The 15,385-nt window shown below is 45.5% G+C and overlaps 1 protein-coding gene across 2 annotated transcripts in view; it reads right to left on the bottom strand.

Moving 5' to 3' along the window:
- NR5A2 (nuclear receptor subfamily 5, group A, member 2) overlaps positions 1 to 10,992 on the bottom strand; it is a 217,881-nt gene extending 206,889 nt beyond the window's left edge. The window contains exon 1 of one of the 2 annotated variants that reach the window (XM_006892094.1): positions 10,684 to 10,992. In XM_006892094.1, coding sequence (XP_006892156.1) covers positions 10,684 to 10,747 — 64 coding nt within the window. In that variant the 5' untranslated portion in view covers positions 10,748 to 10,992. The remainder of the gene's footprint in view (positions 1 to 10,683) is intronic. The other variant, XM_006892096.1, reaches the window with a different exon arrangement.
- Between the last annotated feature and the right edge of the window lie 4,393 nt (positions 10,993 to 15,385).

A 15,385-nucleotide genomic window follows, 5' to 3' on the forward strand; every position in this document is an offset into this window, starting at 1 on the left:
CTCTCGCTCTCCTTCTGTCCTCACTTCTCCTCTGTCCCCTCCTCTCTCCTCTGCTCGCCTCTCCGCCCCTTCCCCCAGTCTCAGGCTGCCACCCTCGTGCTCGCGACCACTAGTGTGGAGTTGTGAAGTTCCAACCTCCCTCTCCTGCCTCGTGTACTCCTCGCGCGCGCCCCAGAGCAGCCCTTGGCAGCCCCTAGGGGACTGGATGGTGCTGGGAAGGAAAGGGGGAAGGCGAGGAGGAGAAGGGAGGTAAGCAGGGCCGGGGCAGGGGGAGGACGGGATGAGGGGTTGAGGCTGGGATGAGGGGTGAGAACTGTGATCCGGGATGTGGGTTCCGGACTCGAGTCGGACATTAGCCGTCAGCCAATGAGGACGCGGCGCACGCACCGGTCCCCCCTCCAGCGCCAACCTCTTCACCCTGCCTTAACCCCCTCCCATCCTATCCTGGCCTGGGGCGGGGGGTGTGAATGCTGCTAGGTCTTCCCGCTAGTGAGAAGCGACCTCTGCCTGATCGTGGTGGCGAAGGCTGACAAGCAGGGTGGTGATTTCCAAGAGCTGAGGGGAAGCGAGAAGAGGTGTGTGTGTGTGTGTGTGTGTGTGTGTGTGTGAGAGAGAGAGAGAGAGAGAGAGAGAGAGAGACAACGTCGAAGGGGCAAATCAACACTCGTGAACCAATTGAAACAAGACGACTAGCTGTTGAACTCAGGGGACCTTGGGACCATGTCAGGGGACCTATCTTCTCGAATGCAGAGCTGACCCTCTCAGGGAACCTTGGGCTTCTTCATATCCTGTCCGCATTCAGTTTCTGAGAGGCCCCAAGGAGGGACCTGACTGCTCAGAAGGAACCCAGCACTCAGGACTCTAGGCCCCGCGTTAAGAGTTCATTCACTTGCTTGAGGCAACAACTTCTGCCTCCCCATCTCCGTTTCCCCTCCCCCCCTTACTTACAAATTTATAAACTCGACCCCAAGATTACCAGATGACAGACTTCCTCAGTTTAGTGAACTGTGTTTCTACACAAACTGCAAAGACAGGCTGGGGCTCCATGGTTGAGGTCTCCTTGGTGCTAGAGAAAGCCACTTGAGGCCCAGCATTTAAAAAAGAAACAAGGGGGGTGGGGTCTTAAAAGAACCATCTGTTACGCAAACGCTTCGGCCACCAGCCCAGCCACATCTTCAAAGTTTTCAGATCTCATCCCAACAAGATGAAAACATTCCCTCCAGCCTCCCGTCTGCATGCGAAATGCCACATATTCAGGGTCGGCTGTGCAACTGGGTAATTGCCTGCGTCCACCCACAAGGGGGTGGATTTGAATCTCAAAAGAACTGGATTAATTCTATCTCAATGATGGTGTAGAGATTACACATTCAAAGTGCCCTGTCCAGTACTTGATGGACTGAAAGGGATTGCAATCATTGCCCTGATAGCCTATGATTTTATCTTAAATAGGCTACTCACCACCCTCCACTCCCACCTGTCTGTTTTGCCATTTTGCTCTTCAAACTCTATGCAGAATCTAACTTTGCCTTTAGTAGTATTTTAGGCTTTTGTGGGTCTTTTAGTTTGTAGAGGGGAGGGAGGACAGGGCCAGAAATTAGCAACCCTTGAAATGTTCAGATTTCCTTGATAATGTCACTTTCTGTTATCAACACCTGGTCCCTGTTACATTGTAACACAGTTTTTATATCTCATCGGCATTAAGAAGATACTTAGCCTTACAAGGTATCTAATAGGGAGATAAGCTCAGGGCTCAAGCATGTACTCCTGGCGCTCTGCTGTAGGCTAAGATGAACTTTGAAAATTGGTTTCTTACAATGCCTTAACTTACACATGATCCCCTTCAGGGAGCCTAGGAGGCATTCTCCCAGAACAAGCTTGGCAGCAGTGGGGTGACCGGAGACTCCGGGTCTTCAGAGGGACTCATCGCAGGAGGGAAGTTCCCTTGGTTAGTGGAACAGGAGGTAGAGGTAGGGGAGCTGAAAAAAGTGGAAGGAAGAGGACCTAAGGGGGACCTTGTACTTACAGCGGGACAAGAAACCTTCCTGGACTTGAGGACTGGAGCCTGAGGCTTATAACCCAGTGAAGCAAAGTGTGTGCTCACGCTCCCTGCGCGGTGCCCCTCTCGAGCCCTCGCGCTGGAAGGCTTGCTCGCGGGCAACAAGAGCATTTCACACTCCTGGCCAGTCTCTGCTCCCCACTATACGCTCTCTCCAAAAGATGCCACTGAGGGTGGCAAAGAACCAGCTGGCGTTTATTTACCTCCCCGCAGGTAGGCTTACAAAGAAATATATTCACACAATGGGAACGAGGAGGGGGGAGGATATAGGAGCCAGGGAGGTTTTGTTGTTGTTTTTGTTTTTTAAATCCATATTTGTTCCGCAGGAGAAATGCCGTGATGGGCTTTGCGCCCTACTTTGAAGGTCAAGATCAAGCTGATCCCTTTGCTTAGTTATAATGGCCCATTGGGGCAACAGTAAACCAAGTGCAGGAGGTCTCAAGGAGGAAGAAAAACTTTTCCCCGAGAGTTCAACCCTGAACGCACTCGGACAATGACTGCCCCCCAGGGACAATACCCTTGGGCCAGGCCCTACTGCGTTTTGCAGGGACAGCTCAGCATAGGATTGCAGCGAATGCAGGACAATCTGTCACTTAGTAGATGCTTCTCAGAGACTTGAGGGCACAAGGACGCACCTCCCGGTATCTCCCCGAGTTTAGGGTGCAGCCCCGGCCCCGAGCATGAGCAGAGGGGAAAGCTGAGGAGTTCAGCGAGTGACTTCACGCTCCTGGACCAACTGCACCCTCTCCCCGCCCTCTCAACTGCCCCCTCATTCCAAATACCACTCAGCTTCATAGACCCTTCTATTCCTCCAGGCAGCGTTCCCCACTTGGAGCTTGGGACTTGGTGAATTGGAATTGGTCTTGGAGTCCCCCTGGCACGCCTCTCAGAAATCTAGCTGGTGGGAGAGGGACAGGGACTGGCAGCCCTGAGCGCCTGTGCGCCGTTACCTGGGGGTGGTTCTGAATTTCGTGGGCCGCAACGTGAAGCAAGACAGCCTCCTAGGCGCGGGGAGGGAAGAGAGTTGCTACGGAGGCAGGTGACGACAAGGGACGAGCAGGGCTTGCGCGCTCTAAGTACTGGGTCCAGCGGGGGGGCCTGGACTGACAGACTTGCTAAGGAGAGTGGCAGCCCCCGCTCCCCCCGCGTGGCGGCTGCGCCCCCTCCTCCGCACAGTCTACCGCCTCACCCCCGCCGCTCTGCCCCGCGCTGCCGGGCCACTTAGGAATCCACCCCAGGGTCCTAACTGCTCTTGGAAACATAACTGGAGGCTGCGATACTAGGACCCCGAGGGAGACTGCCTCAGCCACAGCGCGCTCTCTCTCTCTCTCTCTCTCTCTCTCTCTCTCTCTCTCTCTCTCTCACACACACACACACACATTCTCTCTCCTACCCACTCACCCCCACCCTTGCATTCCCTCTTGCCAACTTCTGGCAAACTTCTCTCCCTTTGCCCCATTTCTCCTGCGCCCCCTCCTTCTGGCGGGCGAGGCTGGTCTCCCGGGCTTGCCCTTCCCGGTTCTGACTTTGTCTTAAAGTGTTGATTGACGGTTGCAATTACAAAGGATGATGGCTCGGGGAGGCTCCCGCAGCCTTGATGAGCTGGAGAAGCGCAGTCCTGGCATATTTTATCCGGGCTCAGCGTTACGGGGCCGTGCGCTTCCTTCACCCCGCGGGTTCGAGCGGGGAAGCTCTCCTACTCCCCTCCCGCCAGCGGCCAAGCGCCCGGCTCCCCTCCTCGGCACCCCGCCCCCTCCTCCCACCTCCCAGTCACCTCCCCCCCTCCCCGCTTCGCCGCCCCTTCACTTCTCCGTCTTGCCTTGCACGCTGCCCCTCTGAGAGTCCAGAACAGCCTGCCCTTGACCTGACCTGATAAGTGTCAGGCGGTTCCCTTCGTTCAAGTGTGGGCTGCATAAGGGATGCAATGTCTAGATCTGCCGGAGTGGTGCAGATTTCCTAGGCTTAACACGTACAGAGCCAACACAGCCCGGGAGACGAAGGCTGTGAGCTCGCGCCCAAGGGGAGAAGCGGTGCAAGAGCTGTGCACACTTTCACCCTTTTAAACCATTTCGAACAGCTCTTCAGTTGCTACTTTGTGTATGTTTCTAAGAGATCGGAATAGTTAACTCTGCTCTTTCTCAAGCCTCTTTTCTTTCGCCCCAGGCCCAAGAGAAAGTTAATTTTGTGGTTATTGCTATTTATTGTTTACTTGTTGGTATTTAACAAAGAGGTCCACAACCAGACCAAAACAGATCAAAGGAGAAGAAAAGCACATTTCAAATTCACCTGTTTGATTTATTCTCCCTCCCTTTCCACCCGAAAAACCCGCTTTGACCTTTCTCTGAAAATGACCTTTGCTGGCCCTCCTGAGCTCTGGGGGCGGGGGGTGGGGGGTGGGGTGTCACCGTCCCACCTCTAGTTTCCCAGTCAAAGAAAGACCAGTAGCGGTTTGCTTTAAAAGGAGCAGCAAATCGTGTTACCTCAGACTTTGAAAAACTTTAAAAGAACAGAGTTTAGTGAGAAGTTGTGCCATAAAAAAAAACCAAACACAACAACTTAAACACCTCTTTCTGCTGGCAGTGCAAACAATTACTTAAGTTACTGCATGAAACACTTGTCATCGACAGCAACCACTAGTGAGAAGCTGTTGCCGTTTTACGCAGTCTAGCCTCAGAAGGGGAGCCTGCAAATGGCGATTGATTCACAACCATTATGGACGTATCGATAAATCATGGCACCATCCTTATTGAAGGCGAAACGGAAAGTTGAAGCAATTATCTGAACAACCCAAGTCTCCTCCAAATCCTCCCCTCGACAATCTCCCACCCCTGCCCTAAAGAAAAAGGCAGTGATTCGGGCCAGACTTTGGCTTGGACGATCGGCATCTGCGGATCTCTGAGTTAAAGGGCTCCAGGGAGTATCCTGACTTCGTTTTCCCTGGGACGTGTGAAGTCGGAGCGCGCCTGGCTTTGCTGTACTTGGTCGATGGATCTTGAGGGAGGTGCAGGGCTGGGAAATAGCCTCCAGCAGGTGGTCCCATCTACTCTGTTCTTCCCCTCTGTAATTGAAATGAAGACGTGAGTCAGCTCCAGCTCAGAACCTCCAGGACTCCACTCTGGGAACCACCCTTGTCCATCCTCTGGAGGAACCAGAAATTTGAACCAAGTTTGCAGTGAGGATCCTGGCCCCAGCAGGCCACCAGAGCGCTCGGGGAAACTTGCTTGTCATTCCCGACCCCACCCCACCCCCTGCACGTCTCTTCCAGTAAAAGACCTTAACTCCTCAGCATTAGATTTTTCTTTTTTAAACTATTACTCAGCATTCAGCCGAATATGACCAGAGTCGCTTCTTGAGGAAAGAAAGGACATTGAGAATGGCTTTAGAATTCCTTGACGCATACCACGCCAGGCCATACTCTTCCCTAGAGAACACCCCCTTTGCTAGGGAGGGAATCCTGGTTTTCAAAGCCTAAGAGCCTAAGAGCGTGTGTCCCTCTTGGTCAGCAAAGAAAACAGGGCTTTGGGAAAACATGTTTGCATCGGCCTCCTGGATCTTCTGCGTGGGCCGAGGAAGTAGGGAAGATATTCATGGCTCTATGGTTATAAGAGTTCAGCAGTTGGTCAGGCGTCAACTCCTCCTCCAAACTGCCTCCACCTTGAAAACCTTCAACTTGAAGATAACTTTGGCGATTTGCACACAGTGGCCAGAGTGAGCTAGGTTTCCTGTTGGCGTGTCTTGCCTGGAACTCGTGAGAAGCTGCTTCTGGGACGTGGCGGCGTCTGTGGAGTAAAGCGTCTTTCCAATCCTCTGGAGACGACTGGGAGAAGTTGATATCCGCGTGTGGAGAAGGGGCGAGAAGCCCCAGCGTCCAGACTCGGAGCATGGAGCCCCTGACAGTGGGTAACAAGCATGAGCGCCAGGAGAAACCTGGCGGGCTTATCAAAGTGCTTTGGAAAAGAAAAGAGTTGCTTAAACTTTCTCCCTTCTGTTCACTCCACGGGGCCAGCAGCTGGGTATTTCTCAGGGAGATAAAAGTTCCTACTCGCTCATTTTGAGTGATTTACCTGTCCCACTTTGGCCTCTCCCCTCTGTAACTCCTAGGTTGCTGAGAATGTCATCTCTGTTCCCTTCTCACGTCTGCTGGTAACCCTGCCTTTGCGAGGAGTTACCACCACATGCCACACTTGGAGTTGCTAGCTAAACTTCCTCCAAACCCCACAGCTTCCTCTGGGAACCTCAGAACAGTGGCTAGAAGTGACTTCGCACCCAGCCCTGCTTTGATCACTCATAGTCCTGGGGATGCTCTCTCCCTCTCCCCCTCCTCCCAGCTGAATTCTGAGTCTCTAGAGTCTCATAGCCAAAGAAGTGAAAAGGAAGGTCAAGAGCCATTAACAACCCCTTAAGCATGAAATGCCTCTCAGAAGAAAGTCTTACTAGATGCTGTTCTGTCATCATCCCATTAGGGTCACGGCAAAAGAAAACAGCTTCTACCCTGAGGAAAGGGGGAGACTTTCAGAATCACTCTGATGGGGTTTTATTTGCAGCTCTTTATTTCTCTGGCCAAGCTGAGTGGTGTTGGGTAAAATATTTAACCTTTCTGATTTCGGTTTTCCATCAGATTTAAAATAGGGTTATACAAACATGCTTGATGCTTGTGGAACTCTTTCTTGTCCTACTCTCTTTTCTCCTAACTTCACCCAAAGCCATCTTTCTGTAAGAGAAGTAACTACAAAAGGAATCACCATCCTAAATCCATAGAGACCTCCTTCAAGTACCTAACACCATCCTCTGGGACAATGGTGTACCCACAGGAAAAAAAAAAAACAACTCAGAAAACTGTCCATGGCCATGCATACTTAGTTATATGAAGGTTAACAATATGTCTTGTCTTTCTTTTCAATCAAATAAAACCACACATCATGAAATTTCTAAAAAACCACACATCACGAAACTTTTCAAAAGACTGGCAAAGATGGGGGGTTGGTGTGCAGAAGAGACAGCTTTTATGAATCTGTCTGGTCAGTTAGTTTCAGGCCACAACAGTTCTCTCCCAGGTGTAATCTGTCAAGCACACACTGACCATATTTCAACTCTGCTCCAAGGCCTCCTCAGAGCACAAAGCTTACAAACTCTGCAAGTTCTCTGAAACTGACAAGATTGTAGAAAAGTTTTTATTCCAGTAAGATGAAGAGTGAGGAAGTACAGCTCCACAGAGCTGCTTTACCCTGAACTGGGTGCTAGGCCTTAGAGGCAGAGTTATCTGCCTGCAGCATCTCTGGAGATGGCTGGAGGTCTTCTCTAGCTCAGGTCATGTCCACGGTTGAATTCAAGCTAGCTCTAGACATTATGTTTGTGTGAAGGAGCCAAGTGAAAGAAATAAACATCACCAAGCCACTCTGTTCTTCCCTTTTTAAAAGAAATTTCTCCCCCCCCCCCTGCAATCCTAGTTTAAGCCTGGTCACAACTGTGAATCTAGACTAGTTCTGTCTTGGAGATGTCCTGGGTCAAGGAAGAGAAGAGTCATTCAGCTTCTGGCAATGAGCTGGCAAAGAATGAGGCTACCGATTGAATTGTCTGGAATTTCTACATCGCCCTGTAAGTGAAGCCAGCCAGAGATTTAGGGGACATAATGGGCTATCTCACTTGCCACTGAATGAGATCTTCATTCAGAAAGCTAGCTAGAGGTTATAACATCAGACACCAAGACAGTTAAGAAGACCAGAGGGCCAACCTTACAACACAGTCGTCTCAATGCAGAGTTTGTATTGTATTTTATACATTACGAACTGTGCACGCAGAATTTCCATAGACAGTGTACAAGGCAACAAAATGTGCATGGTGTGTTCTTCAGTATGCCTAATTTGAAGTATTAATGTCAATTTAAAGTAATACTGGGCTCATTGCATGGGATTACTGAACCCTTGTTTTATGACACATTTCTATCATATAGGCAAGGAGTTTATAATTAAAATTTTTAAAAGCATCGCATCTCATTAAGCGTCATCACCCCACTGGGGGATGAAAAGAAAAAGCCTAGTTCAGAAACCAAGACTCCAACAGTATCTTAGGAAGCTAATGTAAAGTTAAGGTAAAGAAGATATTTGGTCAGCCCCTCTTCCAACATATTAAGGGATGATCTCAAAAGAGGAATAACTTTTTCTTAATTCTACTTTGAATGAGCACTGATCCTACACTGTCATGTCTACTGAGGACAATGCCATGGCTAGTCAGAACCCTTGAAGATAGGTTTTAAATAAAAATGGGCACGTTTCAGGACATGATGCAGCTGGCCTGTGGGGGGTTGGACTCCTGACTGATTCTCTCTCTCTCACACACACACACAGACACACGCAGGACTCAATGCTGGGAATAGTGCAAGATCACTTGCTATATGCCTTCTGGAAGCTACAGCAGGGACCTCAGGCACCACCTGTGGGGTCTTCTAAGGTGGTCCATCCTAGGTGGTGTCAGAAAGCCTCACATCCCTAAGTAACTCTCATTCATAGATGGCTTTGGCCAATTTATAGTCTAACTTTCAGTCTGATGACTCCCCTTTGCCTCTTGTTCCTCACCCTTTGGATTGTTCTATCCCTGGAATGATATTGAATACTGCATGAAGGCTGGGCAGTGAAGAGATGGCCACCACCTCCAAGTCACTGACATGTTGCAAATAGGGACCTCTCACAACCACCTGTGGAGTTGTAATGGGGGGGGGCAGTGAATGTGTATACGCAGGAAAAGGGAGGGTGGCTGTGAACAAAATCAGGAGAGGTCTCTTAACAAAACGTTTCATTTCATTTCCGCGCCCCTCCCCCAGTCCTTGATGAGTTCGGGGTGCTGGAGGTCCAGTCTTAGGGTGGCAGTTGCCAGAGGTTCTTCCAGAACAAAAGAGATACTCTACTGGGGCCCTTAAACCACCTGGCTGGTCCCCTACCAGTGCCTGGGGTGAGATTGACTCTGTTCCAAAGTAGCTTGAGCAAGGAGAATGTGGGCGCGGCCAAAGGGGTACAGCTCTGTGGTGGTTTCAGAGAAAAGTGCAAAGCTTCTCCGCCCCTAATTTTACTCTGCTTAATTCATGCCTCTATATCCAAAACCAATCCAGACCCTCCAAAACGCAGAATACCTTTCTGCGCCTAGATTCAGAAATGCGGTTTCGCGCCCTCCGTCGCAGCTCCAGGGCTGGAGGACACCTCGGGGCCGCGTGTGTGGTCTCCAGACTCGGTTCCCCTCTTTATCCACAGATCCCAGCTGGTGCCACGCGCAGTCCAAGTTGTGGCCAGAGCGGGGCGCGCAGGGCGAGGGGCTCAGAGTCTCCCAGCGCGCTCGGCCCTGCGCGCACCGCCCGCGGCCCCAGCCGGAGCGAACTCTCGCAGAGAACTCCGCGGAGCCCTGGGCGCGGAGCTGGCCAAACGCGGGGGCCAGCTGTGATTTCACCAGGAGGAAAAAGTTATAAATGCTTTTGTGTTTCTCTTCCAGCTCCTTTCTTATGCTCATGTTTTTCTTTTATCTCCAGAGAAATTCTCTGTTGCATTCTGCTCGCCTTTCTGGAGTTTTCTTTCTTTCTTTTTTTAAGTACAGACAGAACGTTTTTCTGGGAACTATTTCCTCAATTGATACGCTTTAGGGTGTGGTTGGCCCATAAAAAATGCAATCACTGCATCCAGTGGCGTCAACTGGCTACTAAGAAGGCGGAGAGAGAAAGCCCAAGCCTGGGATTTTTTTCCTTGTTCCTACAGAACTCTGAGTTTGTAAATGGCCTCTGGAAACTGAGGGGTGGGCGTGGGAGGTGGGTTGGGATGGGCGGCTTAGCTAAGAAAGCGCTACAAAAAGCAAGAGATCCTCAAAACTGAGGGGAGGGGAAGGAATAAAGACAGCAAACGGTTGGGAGCCATTCCTCCTTAGCATTTCCATTTAATTGGATTGTATCTATCTTTGCTGTGAAATCAATGTGTGACTTAATACTTTGTTGGTTTTGATACTTATTTAAAATTGAAAAAAGTTTTATTTCATTATTTCTGTTAATGAAAGCAAGATGTGCTCATTATTATGCAAACCAAACTTTGGTTCTGGAGTTCCAGTCCTTAAAGAACCTCGGTCTTGGCGCTGTGTCTTGGCGGTATGTCTGAGAAAGAAACTGCAACTAACCCATGACTACATCTCCCAACAAATGTAAAAGGAGCGTCACAATGAATGAGACCCAGTTCTGATATGGGGCAGAACCTGAAACTTTGCAAAACCTGAAAGCTCTCTGTTAAAGTTTAATCAAAGGATTGCTCAATATGATTAACTTCAAGCCTGTAATTTTAGCTTATTTAGATTTTCAGAAAAATAGTAAGAATAAATCGCTATGCTACACATGTTTTTCCAGACTGCTTTAGGCTGTTGAAATGATATCCAAAAGCACTGGCTATAATATACAGTATTCATAGGTTGAAATATCTTTTCTTGCATTTTTCTTGAACTGCAAGAAAACTGTGTAATATATAAACATGGGTTTTTCATGTACTTTTAATAAGCACAACAGGAAAAGTCATGATTTATAATACAAATTCCATCGGTAAGATTAAATGACATATCTTAATCTCGTCACAGACCATCAGATGATAAATATAGCAGATCCTACTTACCAAGAGGTGTAAGGCCTTGCTTTAGAGAGTCTTGTAAATCCCTGGTATCTGAATCAGAAGACATTCTTAGTGAAATTATAGGCGGTCCTTTGGCTTATGGAAGAAATCATTGAGTCTAACAACAAAAAAAAAAAGCGCTGTTTGCCAAATGTTGTGGCCTTTAAAAGGACACTTCAGCCTACAGTGACCTTTACTGAAAGTTAAGAAGAAGAAAAAAATTCCAGAATTCAGAAAGTTACAAGCAAATCTTTGCCTAGACTCTACTTTTTCATGCATTAGTGACCTGCCATAAACCATGTATCCAGTTTCATGATGGTTTCTAATCAGAGGAATGGAAACTTTTGATAGGCTTGGATTGATCACATGAGTCTATGAAGGTTGATAAGAGGACCCAGTTATAAAGTGACAGCAAAAGAGATAAGAACTCTTGGCAGATAATGGCAAAGAAATGATTAACTCAGAAGTGGAGAGGTGCTAAGCAGCATGGAGAGTGGAAAGTTGTAAAACTTTGGGGTCAGAAGATCATGCTTCAGTGGGTAAAATTCCAAACCAGCTTAAATCCACTAACTACATTTAGGTTGTGACATGCCCCTTAATGCCATCACCTCTTAGCATAGAAGAGGACAGACAGATCTTTTGGCCTTTGTAAATATATTTTAGATGATAACATTGGCAGGCATTAATTCTTTGAGTGATGACTGTAAATGTGATTGACACTTTGAAATACTACAGGTATCATTTCAAAGCATAGGGCCATCTATTTATTGGTGTTTTGGTTAACCAACTTTTTTTTTTTTTTTATCCTGCCTAACCTTAATTTGTTTGTACATAGACCACTTAAAAGGACAACCCACCTCTTTATTCCAAGACAGCAGAACTTACATTTTGAGGTTAACAATGGCAGAATGGTACCATGTAATGTTTAAAGTTATTATATGTTACTTGGTCCCACAGAGATGGTTTAGATCACTGTTCAACATGGTGTATTAAACTGTATCTATGAAAAAAGTACCATGCAAATGACTAAGGGTTGTTTTAGATGCTTATTGAATATCTCTGTTGTTCTGCAAAGTAGTAAAGTTTGGATCCTTAGCACAATGTATGTCTTCTCACATTGTATGGTAATTCGTCGCTTTTCTTTGTGCTTTGATTTTGCTAAGTGATAAACTTGGTAAAAATTTCTTCTGGCCCTACTTATCTGCATAGCTTTTTTGCTACTAAGAGTTGTTTTCTGTTAATGGTAGGGCAAATCAGATTCTACTCATTATTTTTTTTCTCTCTACTCATTATTAAGCTTTTCTCTTAGAAATTTTAATGCTAAAGTTATATTTTTAATTGAATTTGCCTGATGTTAATTTGACTTTTATGGAGTATATTTTATCACAGTTTCAAATGTTATCCAAATTTTACAATCTGATTCTAAAACTATACATTTCTCCCCCTTCTTTTTACTGGTATTCTACTTGGATAACATTAAAATGTTTAGGTACAGCAGTTTTTCATTCAAAATTTCATTTTAAAATATTTTTTTGACTGCATAAAAAAACTCAAACAAACAAGCATCAAATAGAACAATGGCTTAAATGAGATTTGTATTTCTCTCCTATAAAAGTAGTCAGCAGTAGGTGATCCAAGAAAACTACAACCACTCTATAAAATTGTCTAAGGCTTAGCCTCTTGGCATATAATCATCCTCCATCTCTTGTCCTTGTGTTTTGAGATGGCTACTAGTGGCACCCATGACTTCCAGAAATCAGAATGGAGGAAGGGAACAAGTAGCACTCCTAGAAAGTACCAGAAAGATGCTTAGGTTACATTTCACTTGGCATGATTAGCACATGACCACATGTGGAGAGTCAGCAAAAGAGTGGAAGACCCTCACCAAGATGGGCTGACAAGCTGGCTCTCACAAAGAGCTTGAGCATGCCAGAGATTATGAGGATGGTACAGTTAAGACAAGGTTCAGAGCTATTGTTCATAGGGTCACTATGAGTCATAGGGGACTCCAAGCACACATCAACAACAACAACAACAATCACTCTTAGTTGCAAGGGAAGATGGGAAGTCACATTTTCATGTAGTCAGACTATGTATTCATATGAAAACTTGTTTGGTGATTATAAACATCTTTGTTCTTTGCTTTCATTTCTCTGAATAGTACAACAATAACCTGGCACAATACTAAAAGCATATCATGTACGTGTAAGAGGATATAGTATGTCTGAAAAACAGCTTCTCTCTTAAAAAAATTATTTAGGATCCCCTTGAATTTCTGCTGATATCTAAAATACATTTACTGTATTAAAAATTAAAAGGGGAAAAAAGAAACATTTTTAATTGATTTAAAACTAGCAGTAACAAATGCATTTCACATTTAAATAATTAATATTTCATTTAAAAGAATTGTCTTTTCTAAAATGAAATAGTAAGAGAAGTGATATCTTCACAATTCTTTTTAATGTCTTGCTTAATGAAAGACAGCTGGATTTTTGTATCTGTTTCTGCATTCAGTCTGCAGTGATGTATTGTTTTGTTTGAAGTATATAAGAAACTATAACCTCACAGATATGAAGTTGGAAAAGGGAGGAATAGTCTTTTTCAGATAACTATGAAATTTTTTCCTCCTTTGACACTTTGCCAAATTTTACAAGTGGTAGCTTCTTAAAAGATTAGCTGGAAAAAAAAAAAGATTAGCTGAAAATGGAGACTCTAAAATCACATCAGGGAACTTCTTGAACTCTTACATTAAAAACCATCGGCCAGTTTCATGCTTTGAGGGTAATCATTTATGTATGGCTGAGCCACTTGTGCATAATTTTGTATCAACAGGCACTGGTCAGTTAGAAAATATCTGTTCCCCTGGTTATGTGCATCTTCCAAACACATTTCTTCTCACAACATTAAAAATTATATGCAACATTATCACTACTGATCTTGTGAGAAGACTTTAAATATTGAGACACTGTCAAACTTGTGGAGTAAGGACTGAGTTCTCAAAAATTTGGATTTTCATTTTAAATTTTGAAGTTTTCCTTTGCAAAAATGCCTTTTGTGTTTCCCTTAAAATAACAAGTTTCTTTCATTCACGTGTGAGAAATCCTACCAAATCTCTGTGTCTGAATAACCGCAGTTTGTTTGCCTGCCAGTCCTTTCAAAGGACAAAGATATTTCTCGACAAAAGCCATAAAGTCAGCTCACAGCACAGACTAGTTGCACCAGTGTTTTCCCAAGGGTTCAATTTCCGTGATTATGTTTAACCATGATGTGATGCTCAAAGAATTTTTTTTTTTTTTAAAAAATAAAACACACACAACAAACAGCAAAACTATGAGCAGTACAATTAAGGGAGAAACTGAATTCTCATGGCTTGGGTTATTTAATTAGAAGTGTGTTTTCCTTTGTGAAGTCGTTGTGCTGTTAGGCAGCAGTGTGTTCGTAATTCTTTTTTTTTTTTAACCACCCACTTGTTAGGGGCCATCAAGTTGAGTGTGATCCATGGTGACCCTATAAACAACAGATTTGAGCCCTGTCCTATCCTGTGCCATCCTCATACTTCCTGATACATGAGAGCCCATTGTGGCACTCACTGTCAATCCACCTGGTTGAGGAGCTTCCTCTCCTTCACCTACTCTCCACCTTTCCAAGCATGATGTCCCTGTCCAAGGAATAGCCTCTCCTAGCAACATGCCCTAAGTGCCTGATATGAAGCTTTATTATCTGGATGCACTTTCTCCAAGATAATTTTTTTTTTTTGCAGACCATGGGATGTTCTTACTCTTCTCCAACACCACAGCTCAATAGCATCAATTCTTCTTCTGTAATCTTTATTCCTCATCCAGCTCTCAGATGCATAGCAAATGATCAGAAAGACTGTGGCCTGAATCAAATGCACCTTAGTCCTCAAACTGACATCATTACTCTCTTATAATTTAGAGAAGTCCGAGTACAGACTTTCTGAGTGTAGTACATCTCCTGATCTTCTGATTGTTGGTACCAAGGGTGTTGATTGTGGATCCAAATAAGATGAAGTTGTTGACAATTTCAGTCTTTTCTTCATCAATCATGATGTTGCCTAGATATAGGTCTAGTGGTAAGAATTTTTCTTTTAAATGTTGAGATGCAATCTATACTGAAGGTTGCATTCCTTGATCTTCTGCAACAAGTGTTTCAAGTTCCCCTCATCCTCCTAATTTTGGCCACCACCCACTGGGTACACTGGGTACATGAGTTGATATTTTAAAGGAGTCTCTGGGTAAGAGATCCTCAGGAGGTAGTTTGTAATGTATCATGCTGCCAGCTGAAAGGATTATAGAAAGATGGTAGCCCCTCCTGTAAAGACAGATAGCCTTGGAAACTCAGTGGAGGGTCACTATGAGTTGAAGTTGACTGAACAGAAGTGGGTGTTAGGTAGAAATTGAGTGTTCAAGTACCAGTTGAAAATATTACCACTGACCAAGTCATGGCCACTCCATGGCACTTTGTAGGAGAGGTCTGGTGGGTCTGTTCCTGAAAGGTCACAGCCTTGGAAATCCTCTGCTGAACTCCTGCTGTGCTCATGTGGGGAGTAGGTGGAAACAGTTTACTGGCAACTAACAATAACAAAGCTGATGTTCTGTTCAGAGAATGTGGTTGGGTTTTGTTTTTTTTTTTTTTTATAATATGTTCCACAGTATACTTGTAATTTCTTAGGTGTATACAATTG

The sequence above is a fragment of the Elephantulus edwardii genome, unplaced genomic scaffold (genome assembly GCF_000299155.1).
Source record: "Elephantulus edwardii isolate Elephantulus edwardi_28Jun2011 unplaced genomic scaffold, EleEdw1.0 scaffold00110, whole genome shotgun sequence".
NCBI lineage: Eukaryota > Metazoa > Chordata > Mammalia > Macroscelidea > Macroscelididae > Elephantulus > Elephantulus edwardii.